General features: G+C 45.3%; 1 protein-coding gene and 1 pseudogene across 1 annotated transcript in view; both read right to left on the bottom strand.

Moving 5' to 3' along the window:
• Positions 1–9873, bottom strand: part of LOC138614898 (anoctamin-1-like) — a gene marked incomplete at its 3' end in the record, with an annotated part of 16006 nt that extends 6133 nt beyond the window's left edge. Inside the window, exons 1-2 of the mRNA XM_069688485.1 lie at positions 9392–9873; positions 1741–1916 (exon numbers count right to left, since the gene is read on the bottom strand). Of these exons, the coding sequence (XP_069544586.1) occupies positions 1741–1916; positions 9392–9455 (240 nt within the window). The remainder of the gene's footprint in view (positions 1–1740; positions 1917–9391) is intronic.
• On the bottom strand, positions 9566–23950 carry LOC138614897 (general transcription factor II-I repeat domain-containing protein 2-like; annotated as a pseudogene).

Below are 23950 nucleotides of genomic sequence, written 5' to 3'. Positions count from 1 at the left end.
ATCAACTGCCCATCATCTGTCCATCATCTGTTTATCAACTGTCCATCATCTGTTTATCAACTGTCCATCAACTGTCCATCATCTGTCTATCATCTGTTTATCATGTTTATCAATTGTCCATCATCTGTTTATCATCTGTCCATCATCTGTTCATCATCTGTCCATCATCTGTCCATCATCTGTTTATCATCTGTTTATCATCTGTCCATCATCTGTCCATCTGTTTATCATCTGTTCATCATCTGTTTATCTGTTTATCACCTGTCCATCATCTGTTTATCATCTGTTTATCATCTGTTTATCACCTGTCCATCATCTGTTTATCATCTGTTTATCATCTGTCCATCATCTGTCCATCATCCGTTTATCATTTGTCCATCATCTGTTCATCATCTGTTTATCATCTGTCCATCATCTGTCATTTGTCCATCATCTGTTCATCATCTGTTTATCATCTGTCCATCATCTGTCCATCATCTGTTTATCATTTGTCCATCATCTGTTCATCAGCTGTTCATCATCTGTCCATCATCTGTCCATCATCTGTGTGTCACCTGTTTATCATCTGTTTATCATCTGTCCATCATTTCTTTATCATCTGTTTATCATCTGTTTTTCATCTCTCCATCATCTGTTTATCATCTGTTTATCATCTGTCCATCATCTGTTCATATCATCTGTCCATCATCTGTCCATCATCTGTTTATCATCTGTCCATCATCTGTTTATCATCTGTCCATCATCTGTTTATCAACTGTCCATCATCTGTTTATCATCTGTCCGTCATCTGTTTATCGTCTGTTTATCATCTGTCCATCATCTATTTATCATCTGTTTATCATCTGTCCATCATCTGTTTATCATCTGTCCATCATCTGTTTATCATTTGTCCATCATCTGTTCATCATCTGTTTATCATCTGTCCATCATCTGTTTATCATTTGTCCATCATCTGTTCATCATCTGTTTATCATTTGTCCATCATCTGTTCATCATCTGTCCATCATCTGTTCATCATCTGTTTATCATTTGTCCATCATCTGTCCATCATTTGTTTATCATCTGTCCATCATCTGTTCATCATGTGTCAATCATGAGTTCACTGTGGATTCAAGTTACTGCTTGATGGTTGTGTACCACCAGACACATCACTTCCTGTTCTCCTGGCACTGACTGATCATACATGTGACCCCTGTGGAGGTATACACAAACTGTACCACTAAGTAATGTGATCAGAAATAAACAGAACAGGAAGTGAATACGTGTAAAGTAGCGAACAGCCTCACTGATGATCTCTACATGGAGATAGAACTTCTGAGTGGCTGTATTTAAATGGTTCTGTTTTATCAGCAGGTTCACTGAGAACAGATTTATATTAGAGTTTCATTAAAAATCATCACTAACAGTCTCCAGTTGATGTGAATATGAGTTCATTCCTCCTGCTGGAGGACTGAGCTGATGAATCCTTTTAACTGCTGATCGTACATCGTCTCAAAAAACGCTGCAGACCCAGTTCCTCCTCTGCAGGCAGTGATCACAGCGCAAGGCTCCAATAACCAGGCGGCCTATCAACACTTAAACATCACACAGCTGCCTGACAGGGACTTAAAGTGGAGCAGCTCTCCATGCAGTGGCCTCTCGCACCTTTACATGACTGGAATTCATACAACATAACAGTATAAATAAATCGCCCCTTTCTGCTTGATAGGCTGTAGCTATATTACATTTATATAATCTTACTATAGACTCATTGCCTCTGGCTTTGGCGTTGACGAAGTCCACATCCAGGTTCTTCTCCTCGCCAGGGACCGGCAGGTAGTGGTCGTTCCTCCTCATGGTTGCAGACTCCTGCTCCTGCTGCTCCTCCTGCTGCTGCTGCTGGCTGCCTGAGTGCTCACACGAGAAGGGAGGAGAACCTGGAGGAGAACCACATAGAAGGGTTTAGATTTATACTACATCTGACCTGTAGGATTCAATCCAATCCCCCACCATAGGTTATCCCCCGATCACTTCATATGAAGTCCCACTCATCACTGTGGAGGCTCCCTGCTTTGAGGAGGAGCACACAGGAAACAGCTGTCTCCATGGATACGGGTAGATACCCTGTTCTCTCGGTTTGTTCCAAGCTGTTGGTCTGTAAATGTTAAAATGTTTGTTTTGTGCGTGTGATGTGTTCGAGGTCGTTCAGCTGAGAATTATGTAATAAGAAGACTAACGAGCAAACAGCCGGAGTTCTCCGGAGGGAGAAGAGGAACGTGTCTCTGACCAAAGATCAGTCACGACACGGCAGTGAGCTGAACACACGGTTCATTATCAGAGAATATTACTCCAACCACTCTGATGGATGTGGAGATGAATAACAGCTGAAGAGGAAGCAGTAATGTGTCTGACCTGGATGTTTGTGCTGCAGCTCTTAAATCCTGTTAAAAATTGTTTGATGTTTGCTGACATCCAGCGAGAGCAGCGCCGTCAGGACAACACCTGCAGCAGGTGATGCACTTTACCTTCCTGTGGTTCTGGAAATGATCTGTTGGAGGTGGAACGGTTCGGTCCATGTCACAATGTCTGGTTGAGCTCGGTCCATGTGCTCACATGGAGTGCAGGTAGACGCTGCCAGGGTCAACAGCTACTTTATGAAACGATGCTGACGGATGTTTCAGCTGGTGATTTATTACCTAATAACTACGCATCAGACATGACAGGAAGTAAACAGCTCGGATTGTTTCCGTGACTCTTGCGTGGTTTCCGTCTGGAAGTCTTCACTACGTCTGACTGCAGCTGCAGCGCTGCTCCAGTTCCTGTACAAATGGTGGTCCGGTTCCTGTACATATGGTGATCCGGTTCCTATACAAATGGTGGTCCGGTTCCTGTACATATGGTGATCTGGTTCCTGTACAAATGGTGGTCGGGTTCCTGTACATATGGTGGTCCGGTTCTTGTACATATGGTGGTCCGGTTCCTGTACATATGGTGGTCCGGTTCTTGTACATATGGTGGTCCGGTTCCTGTACATATGGTGATCTGGTTCCTGTACAAATGGTGGTCGGGTTCCTGTACATATGGTGGTCCGGTTCTTGTACATATGGTGGTCCGGTTCCTGTACATATGGTGGTCCGGTTCTTGTACATATGGTGGTCCGGTTCCTGTACATATGGTGGTCCAGTTCTTGTACATATGGTGGTCCGGTCTGAACCCAGTCGTTGGAAAGTTAAACCAATGTCTACAACCAGTACGATGAGACTAGCAGCTGTCGGGCTGGAGGGAGGACGTTTTTCAGCATGCTCCTCCTGCTGGTCCATCAGCATGCAGCAGGTCGTGGTTAGCTTAGCTTAGCATAAACCCCTCAGCTAGCTTCTCAGCACCTGTGTACCCTCAAGAGGTTTTTAGCTGTGCCTGACCTCCATGTGTCCATCCATCCATCATCCATCATCCATCCATCCATATCCATCCATCCATCCATCCATCCATCCATCCATCCATCCATCCATCCATCCATTTATCATCCATCCATCATCCATCCATCCATTATTCATCCATTCATCATTCATCCATCATCCATCCATTCATCCATCCATCCATCCATCATTCATCCATTTATTCATCATTCATCCATCATCCATCCATCCATCCATCAATCCATCCATCTATTCATCATTCATCCATCCATTCATCATCCATCCATCATCCATCTATTCATCATTCATCCATCCATTCATCATCCATCCATTCATCATCCATCCATTCATCATCCATCCATCCATCATTCATCCATCCATCCATCTATTCATAATTCATCCATCCATTGATCATCCATCCATCCATTATCCATCCATTCATCATTCATCCATTTATTCATCATTCATCCATCCATTCATCCATCCATCCATCCATCCATCCATCCATCCATCCACCCATCCATCTATTCATCATTCATCCATCCATTCATCATCCATCCATCCATCATCCATCTATTCATCATCCATCCATCCATCCATCATTTATCCATCCATCCATCTATTCATCATTCATCCATCCATTCATCATCCATCCATCCATTATCCATCCATTCATCATTCATCCATTTATTCATCATTCATCCATCCACCATCAATCCATCATCCATCAATCCATCCATCATTTATCATGTCCGGAGTCCAGTTTTCCTCTGTTTTGCCCCCGATCCCTTTCTCCTCCTGTGTCCCTCAGTCCCCTGTCTTCTTGTTCTGTGTCCTCCTCTCCTCACCTCCCGTGGCCACGCCCCTCACCAGTCCCAGCAGCTGCAGCCACTCACCCCTGATCACCACCTGCAGGTGTGCTGCATCTCCCTGATCACCTCCCCGGACTATATGTACCCTGCCCCTGCACAACTCTGGTTGTCGGTTCATTTGTTTGTCACCCGTCTGTCCTCCGTCCGTTCCCCTGGCTTCTGTTCCTCCTGTGGAGCTCCCTGTCGGAGTCACCAGTCGGTGGAGTTGCCCTCCCGACTCGGAGGATTATCGACTCCGGTTCTTCCAGCGGTCCTGGGGTTAGGGTTAGGGTTAGCCTACGTGGCAGGAGCACTGCTCCTCCGTTTCCTGTCGCTGGACGGGTCGTCGACGTCCTGTCTCCAGCTCCTGCATCCTCCGGCGTGGTCGACACCCCACCTCTGGCTCCGTCCTCCGGCGTGGTCGACGCCCCTCCTCCAGCTCCTGCTGCCTCCGGCTGGGTTGATGCCCCGCCTCCAGCTTCGGCGCGGCCGACGCCCTGTCTCCGGCTCCTCCGTCGCAGTTGACGCCCCACCTCCGGCTCCGTCCTCCAGCACAGTCGACACCCCCGTCCAGCTCCTGCTGCCTCTGTGTGGGTCGACGCCCCGCCTCCAGCTCCGTCCTCCGGCGCGGCCGACGTCCCGCCTCCGGCTCCATCCTACGGCCTGCTCCGTCTGCTCCTTCAGGTGGGTCGAAGCCCTGCCTCGTCATCATCCCCCGGAGGGGTTCCCCAAGCCCGTCCTGCCCCGTGGGCGTCCTCCAGAGCGGTCACCCCAGTCTGCCCCGCCCCGTAGGCGTTCTCCAGAGCGGTCACCCCAGTCCGTCCCGCCCCGTGGACGTCCTCCGGAGCGGTCATCCCAGTCCGTCCCGCCCCGTGGACGTCCTCCGGAGCAGTCATCCTTGTCCATCCTGCCCCGTGGCCGTCCTCCGGAACGGTCATCCCAGGCCATCCTGCCCTGTGCCTGTCCTCCGTCTACCTAGGTTCCCCTTCTCGTGTCTTGTGTTGTTGTGGTCCTCCGTCCTTCCTCCGATCCCCCCCTCCTCCCGTCCGGTCCGGTTTGGTCCAGTTTTGGTCGCCGAGAGGCTCCCTTTGAGGGGGGGTGTACTGTCAGGAGTCCGGTTTTCCTCTGTTTTGCCCCCGATCCCCTCTCCTCCTGTGTCCCTCAGTCCCGTCTTCTTGTTCTGTGTCCTCCTCTCCTCACCTCCCGTGGCCACGCCCCTCACCAGTCCCAGCAACTGCAGCCCCGATCACCAACTGCAGGTGTGCTGCATCTCCCTGATCACCTCCCCGGACTATATGTATCCTGCCCCTGCACTCCTCTGGTGGTCGGTTCATTAGTTAGTCACCCGTCCGTCCTCTGTCCATCATCCGTCTGTTCCCCGTTGGTCCTGTTCCCGTTCCCGTTCCTCCGGCTCCTGTTCCTCCTGCAGAACTCCCTGTCGGAGTCACCAGTCGGTTGAGTTGCCCTCCCGACTTGGAGGATTATTGACTCCGGTTCTTCCAGCGGTCCTGTCGGCTGGTCTGCCGGCTGCCCTGCCAGCCGTGTCTCCCCGGATCTGTCGGTTGAGTTGTCCTCGCGACTGGGAAACATTGATGTTGTAGGTACTGCCTTGTGTTTGGTTGTTTGTTTGTTTGTTTTTGTTTTATTGGAATAAAGACTGTATTTTGGAACTGATACTTAAGTCTGTGAGCCTGCATTTCGGTCCTGGTAAACACCACCTCATAACACATCATCCATCAATCCATCCATCATCCATCATCTATCCAACATCCATCCATCTATTCGTCATCCATCCAGCTATCCATCATTCATCCATCCATCATCAATCCATTCATCACCATCATCCATCAATTCATCCATCCATTCATCATCCATCCATCATTCATCATCCATCCATCCATCCATCATTCATCCATCCATCCATCCATCATTCATCCATTCATCCATCCATCCATTCATCCATCCATCCATCCATCCATCATCATCCATTTATTCATCATTCATCCATCCACCATCAATCCATCCATCCATTCATCATCTATCCAACATTCATCCATCCATCATCAATCCATTCATCATCCATCCATTTATTCATCATCCATCCATCCATCCATCCATCCATCACCATTATTCATCCATCCATCCATCATGCATCCATTCATCCATCCATTCATCCATCCATCCATCCATCCATCCATCCATCATTCATCCATTTATTCATCATTCATCCATCCACCATCAATCCATCATCCATCCATCCATTCATCATCTATCCAACATTCATCCATCCATCATCAATCCATTCATCATCCATCCATTTATTCATCATCCATCCATCCATCCATCCATCCATCACCATTATTCATCCATCCATCCATCATGCATCCATCATTCATCCATCCATTCATCCATTAATCATCAATCCATTATTCATCCATCCATCCATCCATCATGCATCCATCATTCATCCATCCATTCATCATCCATCCATCCAGATAGATAGTTACATTCTCTACAGAAACATACAGTATATATGTCTAAATTTATCTTTAAACCGTCATCTATTGATTTTTTTTTTAGATTCTATAAAAACCCTGATATTGTTACACAACTGTTCACCAGTAAGACAGGAACTCTAAAGTTTCTGCTGCTCAGCAGTGTGGAGAGAGTTCACCACAGCTGATGAACATGTCAACCTAAAATATGGATCAGTGATTTGTTTTAATTGACTTACAAGTGTTCAGTCATGTCACCTGTCAGTGAGACAGATTAGTTTGACGTCCTTCTGGGAGGTTCACAGAGACACTCTAACAGCTGACAGCAGGAAGAAGATCTGATCCACAACAGCAGGACAACATGGACTCTGTGACTGTCAGTACTGAAACAGCCTGGAATAGCCTGAAACAGCCTGGAACAGCCTGAAACAGCCTGGAACAGCCAAGAACAGCCTGAAATAGCCTGGAACAGCCTGGAACAGCCTGGAACAGCCTGGAGCAGCCTGGAGCAGCCTGGAGCAACAGCCTGGAACAGCCTGGAACAGCCTGGAACAGCCTAGAACAGCCTAGAACAGCCTGAAACAGCCTGGAACAGTCTGGAACAGCCTGGAACAACTGCGAGAAAGAGGTGTGGACAGAAGTGATCATTTTTCAAAACAAAATGCCGTGCAGGCTAATGTAAGTAAAACAAAAATAAATAAATACAAATGTTGTCTTCTTTCTGTGCGGCCCAGTACCAAATCATCCACAGCCCAGTACTGGTCCACGGCCCGGTGGTTGGGGACCCCTGTGTTAGAGGATGAATTAAAAATATCTCCTCTACATGTCCTTGGTTACGGATCACGTCACGTCACTTCCTGTCTCAGGCCAAAAGCCCACAGGAGTTTCCTTTCACCTTGACGTCACCTGGCAGGTGAGGCGGCTCCGACGGGCTGCCGCCTCGGGATGTCTGCAGCGACCAGCAGGAAACAGGCATGGCTTGTTTATTTTCTGCAGATTGAGATTCCTGAAGCGGGCTTGATGTTACACGTCTGGTGAGGCAGGTTGGACTCTACGGTGCATCAACACACCTGAGGTCTACACAGACATGCCCCGCTTCCTGACCTTGTGCTCATCAGATTAATGCAAAGTTAGAGCTGCTTCGCACTGCCACACAATCTTTTTATCTCCAATAATCTATAGTCAGAACACAGAATGTTTTATGTCCATATAAAGCAGTTGTATTTGGGTGTATTATATGTGGTAATATTCCAAAACAACACAACGCTGCCCAGGACTGCTTATCATCTGCCAAACGCGTTGGCAGTGAGCCTGGACCGGCAGCACCCTGCATGCGTCCTGAATCTGCTCTCCCAACACGAGACCAACAGTTCGCTGCTGATTGTCTGTTTACCTCATCGTTAACGAGGTTGTATCTCCATCAGCTGTTTGTGAAGACACAACGTCTGCAGCATGCAACAAACTGAGGAAAGTTTGAGGAATCTCTGCTGAGATGTGATGGACAGAGGGGCGGGGCAACGATAAGACACATTGACTCTGAGGGCGACGGCAGCTGACAGTATGTTTACACAACCATCAGCTGCAGTGTGTTCGTGTCAACCACAAATAATCACATTAAATCATGACGGCTGAGTTTCACAAGACAGAAGAGAGGAGCACTAAAGCCTCATGTGGGTGAAGCAGAGGGGAGGATGGAGACGTAACCATCAGCACCGACTCTTCACAACACTTTATGTTTACAGCTGCATGAATATTTTGGCATCGTGGATCAGATGACTGTAAAGATGAAGAGATTATTCCCTCCACAGGTTTGTTCCACAGCTCTCACACACAGCAGCACCGACTCAGGCAGACATCAGCTGATGACATGCATCATCTTCTCAGATGCTGGTGGAGCTCAGAACATGGAGTGAGATGCAGCAGGTGGGTGGAGCACGTTCAGCCTGACACCAACATGATCTGCTGCAGGAGCTTCCAGTCGCAGTCAGCAGGACGTCTGAACGTGAGGACATGACGTGGTGACCAGCGCTGCTCAGACATATAAGACCTGTGAACGTCTCCTGGACCGTCCTCCGTGTGTAAAACATGAGAACGGTTCACTTTGGATGTGGTGTGTCACATATAAAACAGCTTATTAGTGGAATACTATAATAATAGTTCATATTTCAATAAGACATGAGAGTTTGTAGACTGTTATAAACTCTGAAGTCTCTTTCAGGTGAAGGTTTGGCTGAAAAACAATTACAGAGGAATTCATTTGTGGACTGGTGGACCTGTTCTGACCTGTGAACATGAGAATCAGGTCGAACCCAGCACACACACACACACACACACACACACACACACACACACACACACACACACACACACACACACACACACACACACACACACAGAGAGAGAGAGAGAGAGACAGACACACACAAACAGATACACACAAACACACACACAGAGAGACAGACAGACAGACAGACACAAACAGATACACACAAACACACACACACACACACACACACACACACACACACACACACACACACACACACACACACACACACACACACACAGGTTTCAGTGCGCGCGCACATATCGCCATCATCCTCCTCTTCATCACCACATTTCCTGCCAAACGTGGACAGAAACGTCTCACCGAGCTCCTCCGCGCTGTCCCGGTGGTTGTTGGTGCTGTCGCCCGGTTCATCGTGTGGTTCCATCGGGTCCACGGAGCTCTCAGGGTTTCAGAACCAGAACCAGCAGATCTATAGAAGCACCATCTACTCCTCACACCCGCGCGCGCTGTTGCATGGAAACGCGGGACGGAGAGCTAGCTCTTGTTCATCTTCTGAAGAGATGGAGGATTACTGGAGAACTGGTCCCGGTCCAACGTGTCCACAACAAACTGCCTGTCCACAAGAAGCGACTAAACACACACAGAGAGCATTTGTGTCCGTCAGATGCTGAGAGGACCTGGTCCAGGATCAGCCTAGGTCATGATGTGTCCTCGGAGACGCTGTCCTCGTGCTCCTCCAGGTCCTGCTCGGTCTAAATGAGATGGTCCACTCAGACAGTAACGCGCCGGGGAGCTCCGCGAAAATCGTGCCAAAACCGGCTAAAATATGTTGCATTCAAATTCCACTAGAAATCAGGGAAAAGTGGGTTTCCTGCCTACCTGCCCACGTCTCAGCTCGGTGTCCTTCTGTCCACCTTAGCCTCCAGTCTGCCTCTCCTCCCGGAGCTTAGAAAGCAGTTTTAATTAAATCCAAGACAGGGTGGAGTGACGCACATTTCTGAAGAGCTTGTGGGTCAGACTTTCGAGTTCTGATGAAATAACGTGACGGTGGTGGAGGAAGTATTCAGATCCTTCACTGAAGTACACAGCAAAGTAAAAATACTCCACAACCAGTAAAAGTCCTGCATGAAAAACAGATCCTGCAGAAGTGCAAAAGTACCAGCAGCAAGGTGTGAAGTCTGAAAGTTAAAGTCCATGAAGAGGAATGTAGAGTACAAGTGAAAGTACAAGTACCTCCAAACTGGAATGTAGTACACAACTGAGTGTTGCGGGGGGTTTTCTACAGCTTATATCCGTTGGTGAATTTCCTTGAACGTGTCTTTGTCTTGTTGGACTAAAATGATTTTGTAACTTTCTTTTCATTGCTTCTGGCCAGAGATAAAGAGGACGGCAGCTCGTTGTGCCTCTCGTGAACCGTTAACTTTAGTCAGAGATAAACTGATTCTTTATGAAGTCCAAAGACTTCCAACCATCTTAGAAAACAAAGTCATCCATTTTCTGCTCAATTAAACATTAAATCATTTACCCCAAATACCAAATTGCAACTTGAATAAAAATGATAAATCTTATCATATTTCTGTATGTCACTCTTTAGACATATCTTGCTTGTGTTTCATTCCTTTGCACCAACATGAGATGGAAGGATCATAATTTGGGAAACTAATTAATATTTTTTGAAGATGGAGGATTTCTCCCAGATGTTAGAGGAGTGTGTGAAGGTTCTGAAAAAGCATCCAGAACAGCTGTTCAGATGAATGTGTGACTCCAATAACATCCAACATCACACCCGTCCGTTCTCACGGACGTAAGAAAAACACGGTCTAACAAATGTAACTGGTCTGCAGGGAGAGCTGTGTGTTGTACATTAAATACGTAAACATACACTTCTGATTTGTAAATACTGTTATTTCTTGCGGGACCTGAACGCAGCATCGCTCTCCAGCTCGAGCATCACTGCGCCAGCTGGTGCCGCCCACTCGCGCTGGGGTCTTCCAGTAGGCGCGTGAGAGGAGCGCACGAGCCAAACAGTGGTCTCATCACATCACAGTGACACCTCCTCAGGTATCACCGAACACCCACGCGCACACGCACACACACACACACACACACACACACACACACACACACACACACACACACACACACACACACACACACACTGCTCCACACTCCCCCACACACTAAATGACCGGTTCCTCCGGGATCCTCCGTGATTCCCCGGGACTCTCCCTCCATCTCCCGCCCAGTGAGCCGGCTCTCTCAGCGGGAGGACCGGTCGAGCAGAGCCGGACACCTCCAAACCCCTTCTGGACCCGATGTGAAGTGACTAATGAGGGTTTCACGTCCGTAGATTTACGCAGTTAAACTCCATCAGATCTCCGGAATCTTTCACGGACCGATCATGATCTCAGTCACGGGAATCCCTCCCGGTGTAAAACCGGTTCGAGACGAAGATATGATGCCGCCGAAGGAAAAAGGAGCTGAAATAAACCCGCAGCAGAAAGTACGAAGGATAAGAAGTCAAGTTTACCTTTTTTCCAGAGTCACGCAGCCGACTGGTAGCAGGGAAATGCAGGTATCGGCCAGGTAACACTTCCCACTCACCTGTGCGCGACGGGCGGAGGAGGAAGTGCTGCTGGTGTCCTCAGGTAGAGACTCTCCTCCCACACAGCCCCGGGAGAACATGAAGTCATTGGAGGGTTATGCAACGTGACAGCAGGAAGGCTGAGGACGAGCTGAGGCTCCCAGACACAATATGTCCAGATGAGATGAGAGGTCTGGTCGGAGTAGGATGGCCGGCTCCGGACTCACTGACCGGAACTTATATCTACAACATGGGCACAGGTGAGCAGACAGGGAGTCTCCCGGTGAGACAGACATTCCCCAGCAGGCGTGTGTGGACATGCTCGAGATTGCAGGTAGTTTTCCTGTTGGAAACTCACAGTTTGTACCCACGGTTCGTACTCACGGTTCATACTCACTGTTCATACTCACTGTTCATACCCACTGTTCATACTCACTGTTCATACTCACAGTTCATACTCACTGTTCATACTCACTGTTCATACTCACTGTTCATACTCACTGTTCATACTCACTGTTCATACTCACGGTTCATACTCACTGCTCATACTCACCGTTCATACTCACTGTTCATACTCACGGTTCATACAGTTCATACTCACTATTCAAACTTACAGTTCAAAGTCACTGTTCATACTCAGTTCGTACTCACTGTTCATACTCACGGTTCGTACTCACTGTTCGTACTCACGGTTCGTACTCACGGTTCGTGCTCACGGTTCGTTCGTACTCACCGTTCATACTCACCGTTCATTACTCACCGTTCTTACCCACTGTTCATACTCACGGTTCATACTCACGGTTCATACTCACGGTTCATACTCACTGTTCATACTCACTGTTCATACTCACTGTTCATACCCACTGTTCATGCACACTGTTCATACTCACGGTTCATACTCACTGTTCATACCCACTGTTCATACTCACGGTTCATACTCACTGCTCATACTCACCGTTCATACTCAGTGTTCATACTCACGGTTCATACAGTTCATACACTGTTCATACTCACAGTTCATACTCACCGTTCATACTCACTGTTCATACTCACTGTTCATACTGTTCATACTCACTGTTCATACTCACGGTTCATACTCACTGTTCATACTCACGGTTCATACTCACTGTTCATACTCACTGTTCATACCCACTGTTCATACTCACTGTTCATACTCACAGTTCATACTCACGGTTCATACTCACTGTTCATACTCACTGTTCATACTCACTGTTCATACCCACTGTTCATACTCACTGTTCATACTCACAGTTCATACTCACTGTTCATACTCATATACTCACTGCTCATACTCACAGTTCATACTCACGGTTCATACTCACTGTTCATACTCACCGTTCATACTCACTGTTCATACTCACAGTTCATACTCACTGCTCATACTCACCATTCATACTCACTATTCAAACTTACAGTTCAAAGTCACTGTTCATACTCAGTTCGTACTCACAGTTCATACTCACGGTTCGTGCTCACGGTTTGTGCTCACGGTTCATACAGTTCATACTCACTATTCAAACTTACAGTTCAAAGTCACTGTTCATACTCAGAGTTTATACTCACAGTTCAAACTCAGTTCGTACTCACAGTTCATATTCACAGTTCATACTCACCGTTCATACTCACAGTTCATTACTCAGTGTTCAAACTCAGTTCATACAGTTCAAACTCACTGTTCAAAGTCACGGTTCATACTCACAATCACAGTTCACTATTCAAACTTACAGTTCAAAGTCACAGTTCATACTCAGTTTATACTCACAGTTCAAACTCACAGTTCACACTCACAGTTTATACTCACAGTTCATACTCACAGTTCATACTCACAGTTCATACTCACAGTTCATACTCACAGTTCGTGCTCACAGTTCATACTCACAGTTCATACTCACAGTTCATACTCACAGTTCATACTCACTGTTCATACTCACAGTTCATACTCAGTTTATACTCACAGTTCATACTCACAGTTCGTATTCACAATTCTTGCTCACAGTTCGTACTCACAGTTCACACTCACAGTTTATACTCACAGTTCATACTCACAGTTTATACTCACAGTTCATACTCACAGTTTATACTCACAGTTCATACTCACAGTTCATACTCAGTTTATACTCACTGGTCAACCTCACTGTTCATACTCAGTTTATACTCACAGTTTATACTCACAGTTTATACTCACAGTTCATACTCATAGTTCATACTCACTGTTCATACTCAGTTTATACTCACAGTTCAAACTCACAGTTCACATTCACAGTTTATACTCACAGTTCATACTCACAGTTTATACTCACTGTTCATACTCATAGTTCATACTCACAGTTTATACTCAGTTCATACTCACTGGTCAACCTCACTGTTCATACTCAGTTTATACTCACAGTTCATACTCACTGTTCTTACTCACTGTTCATACTCACAGTAGTATTAGTAGTAGTATTAGTAGTATCAGTTTAGTAATTATAGTAGTATAAGTTGCAGTAGTAGTTCTATAGTAGTATAGTAGGAGGAGTAGTAGTAGCAGCAGCAGCAGTAGTAGTTGTATAGTAATAGTTGTAGTGGTAGTAGCAGTAGTAGTATTACCAGTAGTAGTAGTAGTAGTAGTAGTAATATCAATAGTTTTAGTAGTAGTAATAGTACTATAATAGTAGTAGTACTAGTAGTATCTTGCATGGCAGCCATATCCATCAGTGTTTGTGAGTGAATGGATTAACTCAAGTAAATGTTGTCTCTTTATTCACCGTTTCATTATCTCTCAGTCTCTTTAGATAGATAGATAGATAGATAGATAGATAGATAGATAGATAGATAGATAGATAGATAGATAGATAGATAGATAGATAGATAGATAGATAGATAGATAGATAGATAGATAGATAGATAGATAGATAGATAGATAGATAGATAGATAGATAGATAGATAGATAGATAGATAGATAGATAGATAGATAGATAGATAGATAGATAGATAGATAGATAGATAGATAGATAGATAGATAGATAGTAGATAGTTACTTTATTAATCCCACAAGGTGACATTTTTTCGCTACAGTAGCATTTATAGATACAGGAAAGAAATAAAATAACAGTAAAAAATATTAAATATAAAAATGCACAGTGTATACAATAAAATAGAATAAAATAAAATAGAATAATTGAAATAAAACTAACTAAACAATAGTGCAACGTTTAAAAAAATTTATTTAAACAACTAAGGAAAACAGACAACAGTGTTATTGTTGTGTGATGGATTTTGCCAGAGGTGAGTTATTGTACAGAGTTATTGCAGTGGACAGGAATGATCTCCTGTATCAGGAATGATCTCCTGTATCTGTAATGATCTCCTGTATCAGGAATGATCTCCTGTATCTGTAATGATCTCCTGTATCAGGAATGATCTCCTGTATCTGTAATGATCTCCTGTATCAGGAATGATCTCCTGTATCTGGAATGATCTCCTGTATCTGTAATGATCTCCTGTATCTGTAATGATCTCCTGTATCAGGAATGATCTCCTGTATCTGGAATGATCTCCTGTATCTGGAATGATCTCCTGTATCTGTAATGATCTCCTGTATCTGTAATGATCTCCTGTATCAGGAATGATCTCCTGTATCTGTAGGAATGATCTCCTGTATCTGGAATGATCTCCCGTATCAGGAATATCTCCTGTATCTGGAATGATCTCCTGTATCTGGAATGATCTCCTGTATCTGGAATGATCTCCCGTATCAGGAATGATCTCATGTATCAGGAATGATCTCCTGTATCTGAATGATCTGTATCAATGATCTCCTGTACAGCAGCTGGAGGAGTCTTTTGGAGAACGTCCTCCTCTGTCCCTGCAGCAGGTGGAGAGGGTGGTCAGGATTATCCAGTATGGACAATAGTTTGTTCAGCGTCCTCCTCTCCACCACCTTTTCCAGACTGTCCAGTTTGTAGCCGATGATGGAGCCGGCCTTCTTAACCAGTTTGTTAAGTCTGTTGGTGTCTCCGGCTCCAATGCTGCTCCCCCAGCAGACCACAGCGTATTCACTGTTTCAGTAAATCTAAGTCTCTTTATTCACCGTTTCAGTATTGCTTCATTCACATTTTCATTATCACTACGTCTCTTTTTTCACCGTTTCATTAGTCACCGTTTCTGTATTAAAATTTCTTTATTCACCGTTTCAGTGTCGCCAAGTTTCTTTATTCACCGTTTCAGTATCGCTAAGTTTCTTTATTCACCGTTTCAGTATTGCCAAGTCTCTTTATTCACCGTTTCAGTATATCGCTAAGTTTCTTTATTCACCGTTTCAGTATCGCCAAGTCTCTTTATTCACCGTTTCAGTATCACCAAGTCTCTTTATTCACCGTTTCAGTATCGCCAAGTCTCTTTATTCACTGTTTCAGTTTCGCTAAGTTTCTTTATTCACCGTTTCAGTATCACTAAGTTTCTTTATTCACCATTTCAGTATTGCTAAATTTCTTTATTCACCGTTTCAGTATCACCAAGTCTCTTTATTCACAGTTTCAGTATCGCTAAGTTTCTTTATTCACCGTTTCAGTATCGCCAAGTCTCTCTATTCACCGTTTCAGTATCGCTAAGTTTCTTTATTCACCGTTTCAGTATCGCCAAGTCTCTTTATTCACCGTTTCAGTGTCGCTAAGTTTCTTTATTCACCGTTTCAGTATCGCCAAGTCTCTTTATTCACCGTTTCAGTATCACCAAGTTTCTTTATTCACCGTTTCAGTATCGCCAAGTCTCTTTATTCACCGTTTCAGTTTCGCTAAGTTTCTTTATTCACCATTTCAGTATTGCTAAAATTCTTTATTCACCGTTTCAGTATCAACAAGTCTCTTTATTCACCGTTTCAGTATCGCCAAGTCTCTTTATTCACCGTTTCAGTATCGCTAAGTCTCCGCCGCTGGTCATTAATTAAAGAGAGAGTTTAATTTCTCTAAGTGTCCACACCTTTCGGACACCATCAGTGTGGTTTGAACCAACATAAGAAGTCTTTCAGAGCGCCGCTTTGATCTGCTCTGCACACTGCAGCAAGTCAGAGACCTAAACGAGGCTGTTTGCTAGATATTTCCCAGATGGGTGTCAGCGTGGGCCATGGTGGGAAACTGCTGAGTGAAATTCAAGCCTCCCTGGTGCTGCAGGTAATGTTCAGGGCAGGGCACGGGCCAGCGGAAGAGAACTGTGCTTTTGCATGAGCTTAGTGAAGCTATTGTGTTCCTGACTAATGAGCAGACTTTCATAGCTCTGGGTGTTGTTTTACATGGTCACACCCAAACTTGCCTAAACCGCCACCGGGCTGGGAAACACAACCGTGTTTGGTTAGTTGGCTTCATGTCCTCCAGTGCAACCACGATTTCATTTGAAAAACTATACAGTTTTATTTGTTGTATTTTCTGACAAATTTAGACGAAGGTGTTAATAGAAACAAATCTGACCAGGAAGATTGAGGGATGATAAATGCGATGCTGAACTGTTGGTAGGTCTCAGCTTGGTGCAGCTCTTCACCCACATGAGGACTCTCAGGGTTCCCTCAGACTGTATATACATCGGCCCACACATGCATATTTTCTGGGAGAGTCTTTGGTCCTGCTGTCACTGCAGGTCTGTAAAGCATATTCCACCCTGTGAGTCACGGATATTAGCATGCTAACCAGTGATGAAGTCACTGCTGCGGTCAAGCCAGGAGTCGTAGGTCGGTGCAGAGCCGTCGTTGCTGGCAGCATGAGGACTTCAACAGAAGTTTGTCACGTGGATCATATTTTTTGTAAATTGGAGAGAAAATTCATTTTTCAAATCAAATTCCATAAATCAGAAGAGGAGACCCTCTGTTCACCTCGGTAACCTCCACCTACCCACATGCTCTCTGCAGCTGAATCTGTTACTGCTGTATCATGAGGTCGTTGACAGCAAGTTAAGTTGATTTGGAGTTCAAGTTCACGTGAAGGTCAAACACATCTGAAAAAAAACTGCAAGGTTTCAGCCATACACTGGATATAAAAGTGTTCGTAACTTACAGGTCTGTAAAATGGTTCCGATCCAGAAGTGTCTTCAGCTGCAATACCAGCGAGTGCCACTAGAGGTCGGCTCCAAAAAGCCTCCGGCTCCATAGACTCCCATTCAACTTCTCTCATCAAATCCAAAGTGAATAAAATGTGTCCATCAGTTATCTCGGTGTTGTTAGCTAAAGTCACTCCTTCTTCTTAGTTTTCTGGAGGTCCATCTGAAAATAATCCCTCATTCATTAGAAAAGAAGATTCAAGAAGACCTGTTTTTGGGGGCGTGTCTGTTTGATTGACAGGTCTGTGGTGCAGTCAGGTTACAGCTATCGGTGGGCGGGACGTAGTATTGTCAGGTTTCCGATCAGATCGGTCAGATCCACCTCTGGCTCCTCCCCCAGCTCCTCCAAATATGGTCACTTCCTGCTCCAAACCGCTCCGAACTAGCAAAGATGGTGACGGACAGAATCTGAACTGGAGGATTCATAACGTTCACAAACCAACGATGACATCACTGATGGTTGATGACATCACTGATGGATGATGACCTCACTGATGGTTGATGACATCACTGATTGTTGATGGTCAGTGAGGCCACAGTCAGTCGATAAAAAGTCAAACATTCATGACAGCTTGTTGACCAGCTGTGAAATTGGTCCCCATGCCGGTGTACGTTGGACCTCCACTGGACCCCACGGGAGGTGTGTGATGGATGCTGACATGGGTCATGTGACATCATTGGTCATTATCAGATCTCACAGTAACAGACTTTATGGGGGACTTTTAATGAATTTACAACAAGTAAATTAATATGAACGTTGTAATGAGGTCCAGGTCACCGATGGTTTCCATTTCCTCTGTTGTCATATCATCTCCCAAACACGTGTGTTGTTGTTGTCACGTTTCCATCTGTTCCATCCATTTTAACAGAGAAGTCCAATTTCACTCGAAACTGATAAAAAGTGACTCAACTAAAATGAAGTTAAAATGTGAAGCCTTCTTGAGACGCCGTGCTGCTTCGACTGTGATTGTGAGAAACTCGTTTTTTAGACAAACCTGCATTTATAGTTTTCACACAGAAACTTTGATGTTTGATGACACAACCTCCTGAAGAGTTTCTATTTATATTGATATGAAGTGAACCATCCAGCAGGTGTAATGAGACATGATGTCAAAGTACACGTGATTATTTGCATCTGTTCATCTGCAGTCTTCATACATTCAGATGAGTTCTGATACAGAAACACATGACTGTGATCCCTGATCCTCTCAGAGGTTCTCAGGAGACGCTCCTCCAGTCTGCACATGTTCCCTCTGTAGCTCTTCATCACTCACTTCTCACCTGGTTTCACAGTCAAACTGCTTATTATCAGAGAAATGCAGCTTTCTGTGGCGACTCACCGCTTTCATATTTATTTTCTTCAAATAATTGAAACCTTGAAATCTGTTTCCTGAAGGGAGGATGAATATTCAAGGGTAGTAGATGGCCTCATGAATGTTTATGAGAACTTTATAAGAAGTTATATCAGTTAAAGTGAATACTGGCTGCTGATTAAAACTACTTCCTCCTCATCAATACTAAATCAGATCATGTGAGAAAAGCTCTGAAACAGCAACCAGAGGAACACACTGACAGCGGGGGGGATGGAGACGGGAGGGGGGCCCTAACCCCGCCTCCGATCATTTCCAACTTCCACTTCCTGTTGGGACTCTGCAGGCTGAACTCCGAGAGCTGTCTGACACCAAGCAGTCGGAGAGGAGAGTTCAGCCTTGAATCCTGTTTGCATCAAACTGGCTCTTCCAGTGCTGCACGTCATGGTCACGCACCATCAGAGAGACGGAGAGAGACGGAGACGAAGCTTCGTCCTGTTGATCACCAAACACCTCCCACTAAGGGTCTCCAGCCAGGCTCGCTGTCGCCTGATGCGTTTCAACAGCTCAACAGACACGTCCTAATATTTTAGGATATTAATGCACATTTTTTTTTACGACCCGTGGGTTTGTCTCTGAAACATCAGTAAACAATCAGACACCGATTATAAAACCCAAACTTTTCATTTCATGATTACACAGAAGGAAACGTTCTCATCTTCGAGGCTGGAGAGTTTTAATTAAACAATCCATTGATCATCAAAAGAGCTGATGAATCATTTAAACTGTAATCAACACATGAATGCAGTAGTGATGCTGCGGTTCCCCGGAAGGAGCGTAAAGTATTCATATTAGAGGGGGAGGTGGGGGGTGTCATTCAGTCCAATATGAGGAAAACTTTCAAATAACTAAAGAAATATATAATTTCATATCCATCTCTGAATCAGGGTGGAGAATGAGAAAGGTTTTTTTTTTCCATCTGTGTGTCGAATGGTGGATTGACATTAAAGAAGTTGAAGAATAAAGATTTAAATGGAACTACTCCAGTAGTGTTGGACCGGGAGACACGTGGACACGAGGCTGGTGTCCCTCCCCCATCCCCCTCGGTGTGAACAGGACCGCGGTCAAACAGATCTCCTCACACCAGCACAAATAACCCCACCAACTGTTTCCCATGCACCATCCTCCCCACTTCCTGTTGTTCCCCACTCCTCCAAACACACACTCTCTATCTCTCTCTCTCACACACACACACACACACACACACACACACACACACACACACACACACACACACACACACACACACACACACACACACACACACACACACACACACACACACACACACACACACACACACACACACACACACTTCCTGTCATGACAGGGTTGAAATTAAAACAGCCTGTTGGTTCGGCCCTCAGATCAGCATGTTCTCACAGTCTGATGGAGAAACACTCTGGAGTGATGAGATACAACGTGTGTGTGTGTGTGTGTGTGTGTGTGTGTGTGTGTGTGTGTGTGTGTGTGTGTGTGTGTGTGTGTGTGTGTGTGTGTGTGTGTGTGTGTGTGTGTGTGTGTGTGTGTGTGTGTGTGTGTGTGTGTGTGTGTGTGTGTGTGTGTCTGTGTGTCTGTGTGTGAGTTTGACATTAGATTGAACCTTGACTCAGAAACTAATAGATTATTTTCATCAAATTACGTTTTTTTTCATTTTGTCCATTTAAAACCTTACTCTTTAGTATTTTGCAGCCAGGCTCCATGTCCTCCTCCATGTCCCCCCTCCCTGTCCTCCTGGTCCTGTCCAGGATGCAGCAGGTGTAGCTGGGTGGAGTCTCGCCTGTTCTGGCAGCAGGAGGTCAGTGAGCACTGAAGGGTCCAGCTGGTCTTCAGGTCAACATCTGCTTCTTGTCAGCGACTCGTCTTTCACTCGTTGTTGTTTGGTGAATGTTCTTAGTGAAGTTAAATAATCCTCGTATCAGTTTACCTGAAATTATTTATGATTGAAGATGTGCAGCGGCTGGAGAAGGTTAATTAACAAATTAAATGCATGTTCCATAAATCCTTCAGCATGCAGTGAAGACTAATATTACCCATAATTCATAGCTCCAGGGAAGGAAATTCCTGTTTATTGTCACCTTTATGAGGAACATTACATGTTATTCTTTTCTTTCTTTATAAGAGAATATTTAAGTGGTTTGCAGCAGGAATCAGGACATGTTTCATGTTAAACAATGATAACTACCTTCAAACATCTGTCCAGGCTGGACATCCTGAACATGAAACATACAAACAACATGTGAATGAACAAGAACCTGGAGCTTCATCTTTAATGCAGGTTTACTGAGAACAACCTGTTTGTGTTTTTACCTTTTTAAAAAGGGAACCGATGTGTTTGCAGTCAGAGTCTCATCTCATGTCACACCTGCAGCTATGTGTTTCATTCAGGATTTCCATGACAGCAAGAGTCACTTTGTTTTTTCTCGGTGTGCCAGTGGAAAACTACCAGCTGAACTCCGTCCATTCACCTGAGCAGGAACCTGACTGGCAGGTTCCGGGCGGGGGTGGAGGTGAAGGTGGGTGTGGTGAAGACAGAGGGATCATCATAACCCCACCTCACACTGCTCCACCTGGAAGTCACTTACTGACTGCTGCCCCCTGCTGGCAGGCTCTGGGAGGACACAGTGAGCGATGAGGTTCAACAGGTGTAATACACAATCCTAAAGTAAAGTAAACCACTGCGATGGTGCGTCAGCCTGCTCCTCCACACAGCTGCTGCTGACCTCATGGTTTTTTTCCTCATGGTACCGCTTCATGATGTGATAGAGCGCCAATCAATGAATTTATGAGCTGGGATTACTGCTTTAATTAACAAATTGACTTAAATAAATCATATACAAATTCTTTCTGAGATTAGTTTTATGCCTTTAAAAAGGGCACTTTGTCTTTTTTTAGCTGTTGAATTGACCTCAGAAACCATTTAAATCGACTGTTGACCTCGTATCCTTGGAGACGGGCAGCGCTACGTCTGGACCAAAACCCACTTCTCAACTGTATTATGGTCTGTTGGTATGAAACCATCTGAAGTGACGTTCCAACTCTGTGTGAATGAAGAGTCTCTGCATCAGTGTGTCCTCTTGGTTGTGTGTTTCTAATGTGATTATAACCGTTGTTGAACCATTAATAAGTGGTGTCATTAGAAAAGAATAATTAATAAGTACTTATAGCAGGGGTGGGCAAACTTTTTGGCTCAGGGGCCACATTGACTTTTAAAATTTGACAGACAGGCCGGGCCAGCACCAGATGCATACATATCAAACATAAACATAAAAAAGGCATTACAGTGTTAATACGTACATTCACTTTTAGTGGGAACAGTGTTGTTGATCACCTTCTCTGTCAGTGCATCGAAGTCTGCTGTTAGTTTTGTTGTGTTCTCAGAACGGATCTGAGGTGTTCATCACTCAACTGGGATCTGTGAGGTGCTTTGTTGGTGTTCATCACACTAAAAGTCTGTTCACACACAGTAGAGACAAACAACACCAGCATCTTCTGGGACATCTTCTGGATGTTTGGAAATTTGGCTGCTTTAATGAAGCAGAAAACTCATCCAGTTTAAGAGAGTTGAACTTCTCCTTTAAGACGGTGTCACATTGGAGATCAATCGGTTCCAACTGCAGCTCCTGTGGTGCCGTTTCAGGGTCTTGTGTGAAGGGACATGAGACCAGCTGAAGGGACATGAGACCAGCTGAAGGGACACGACACCAGCTGAAGGGACACGACACCAGCTGAAGGGACACGACACAAGCTGAAGGGACATGAGACCAGCTGAAGGGACATGAGACCAGCTGAAGGGACACGACACCAGCTGAAGGGACATGAGACCAGCTGAAGGGACAGAACACCAGCTGGAGGGACACGACACCAGCTGAAGGGACATGAGACCAGCTGAAGGGACAGAACACCAGCTGGAGGGACACGACACCAGCTGAAGGGACACAACACCAGCTGAAGGGACATGAGACCAGCTGAAGGGACACGACACCAGCTGAAGGGACACGAGACCAGCTGAAGGGACAGGACACCAGCTGGAGGGACACGACACCAGCTGAAGGGACATGACACCAGCTGAAGGGACACGACACCAGCTGAAGGGACATGACACCAGCTGAAGGGACAAGACACCAGCTGAAGGGACAGGACGCCAGCTGAAGGGACAGGACACCAGCTGGAGTGACAGGACATCAGCTGAAGTGACTTGTCAATTTTTCCAAAATCAGAGAACCAATGGCAGAATCCTCCGTGCAGGTTGTCCAGTGATGTCCTGTATGTCTTCATGTCGAGGACGTCTTTCAGCGTAGCCAGCGTGGGGAAATGAGCAAATGACTTGTTTGACATTTGCTTTGAGAATAAAGCTAGCTTGGTTTTGAAGGCTCTGACGTTTGTGTATATTTCATGGACAAACTGGTCTTTCCCTTGTAGCTTCACGTTCAGCTCATTCATGTGTGTCAGTATGTCCTCAGCAAAAGACAAATCACAAAGACAATCTGTGTCACTCAGCTCAGGAAAATCGTCAGCTTTCTCAAGTAGCTCCATAAATGAGATAATCTCCTGTTTGAGCTCCAACACTCGTTGACGTACTTTCCCCAAACTTAACTAGCGGACATTGGAGTGGTAAAGCAAGTCCTGGTGATCAGCATCAGTTTCTTCAAGAAACTTAATAACCTGACGATGGTGAAGTCCTCTCGCTCCAATAAAGTTCACCACTTCTACAACTGGCTTCACTACGTGGTCGAGCTGCAGGACGGATTTACACAGTGTAAGAAAATGTCCTCCTGCTCAGGGTTGTCCTCTTTCACCCTCTCCTGGATTCTTTTGAGCAACCCGATGTTTTTTCCAGTCAGATTTGGCGATCCGTCTGTGGTAACGTTGGTGAG

This window comes from Brachyistius frenatus, unplaced genomic scaffold (assembly GCF_029030835.1).
Source record: "Brachyistius frenatus isolate BFR_SWC_R1_liver_20210118 unplaced genomic scaffold, ASM2903083v1 Contig_610, whole genome shotgun sequence".
NCBI classification, from domain to species: domain Eukaryota; kingdom Metazoa; phylum Chordata; class Actinopteri; family Embiotocidae; genus Brachyistius; species Brachyistius frenatus.
The sequence above is the reverse complement of the archived record's forward strand: the minus strand, read 5'-3'. Positions and strand labels throughout refer to the sequence as shown.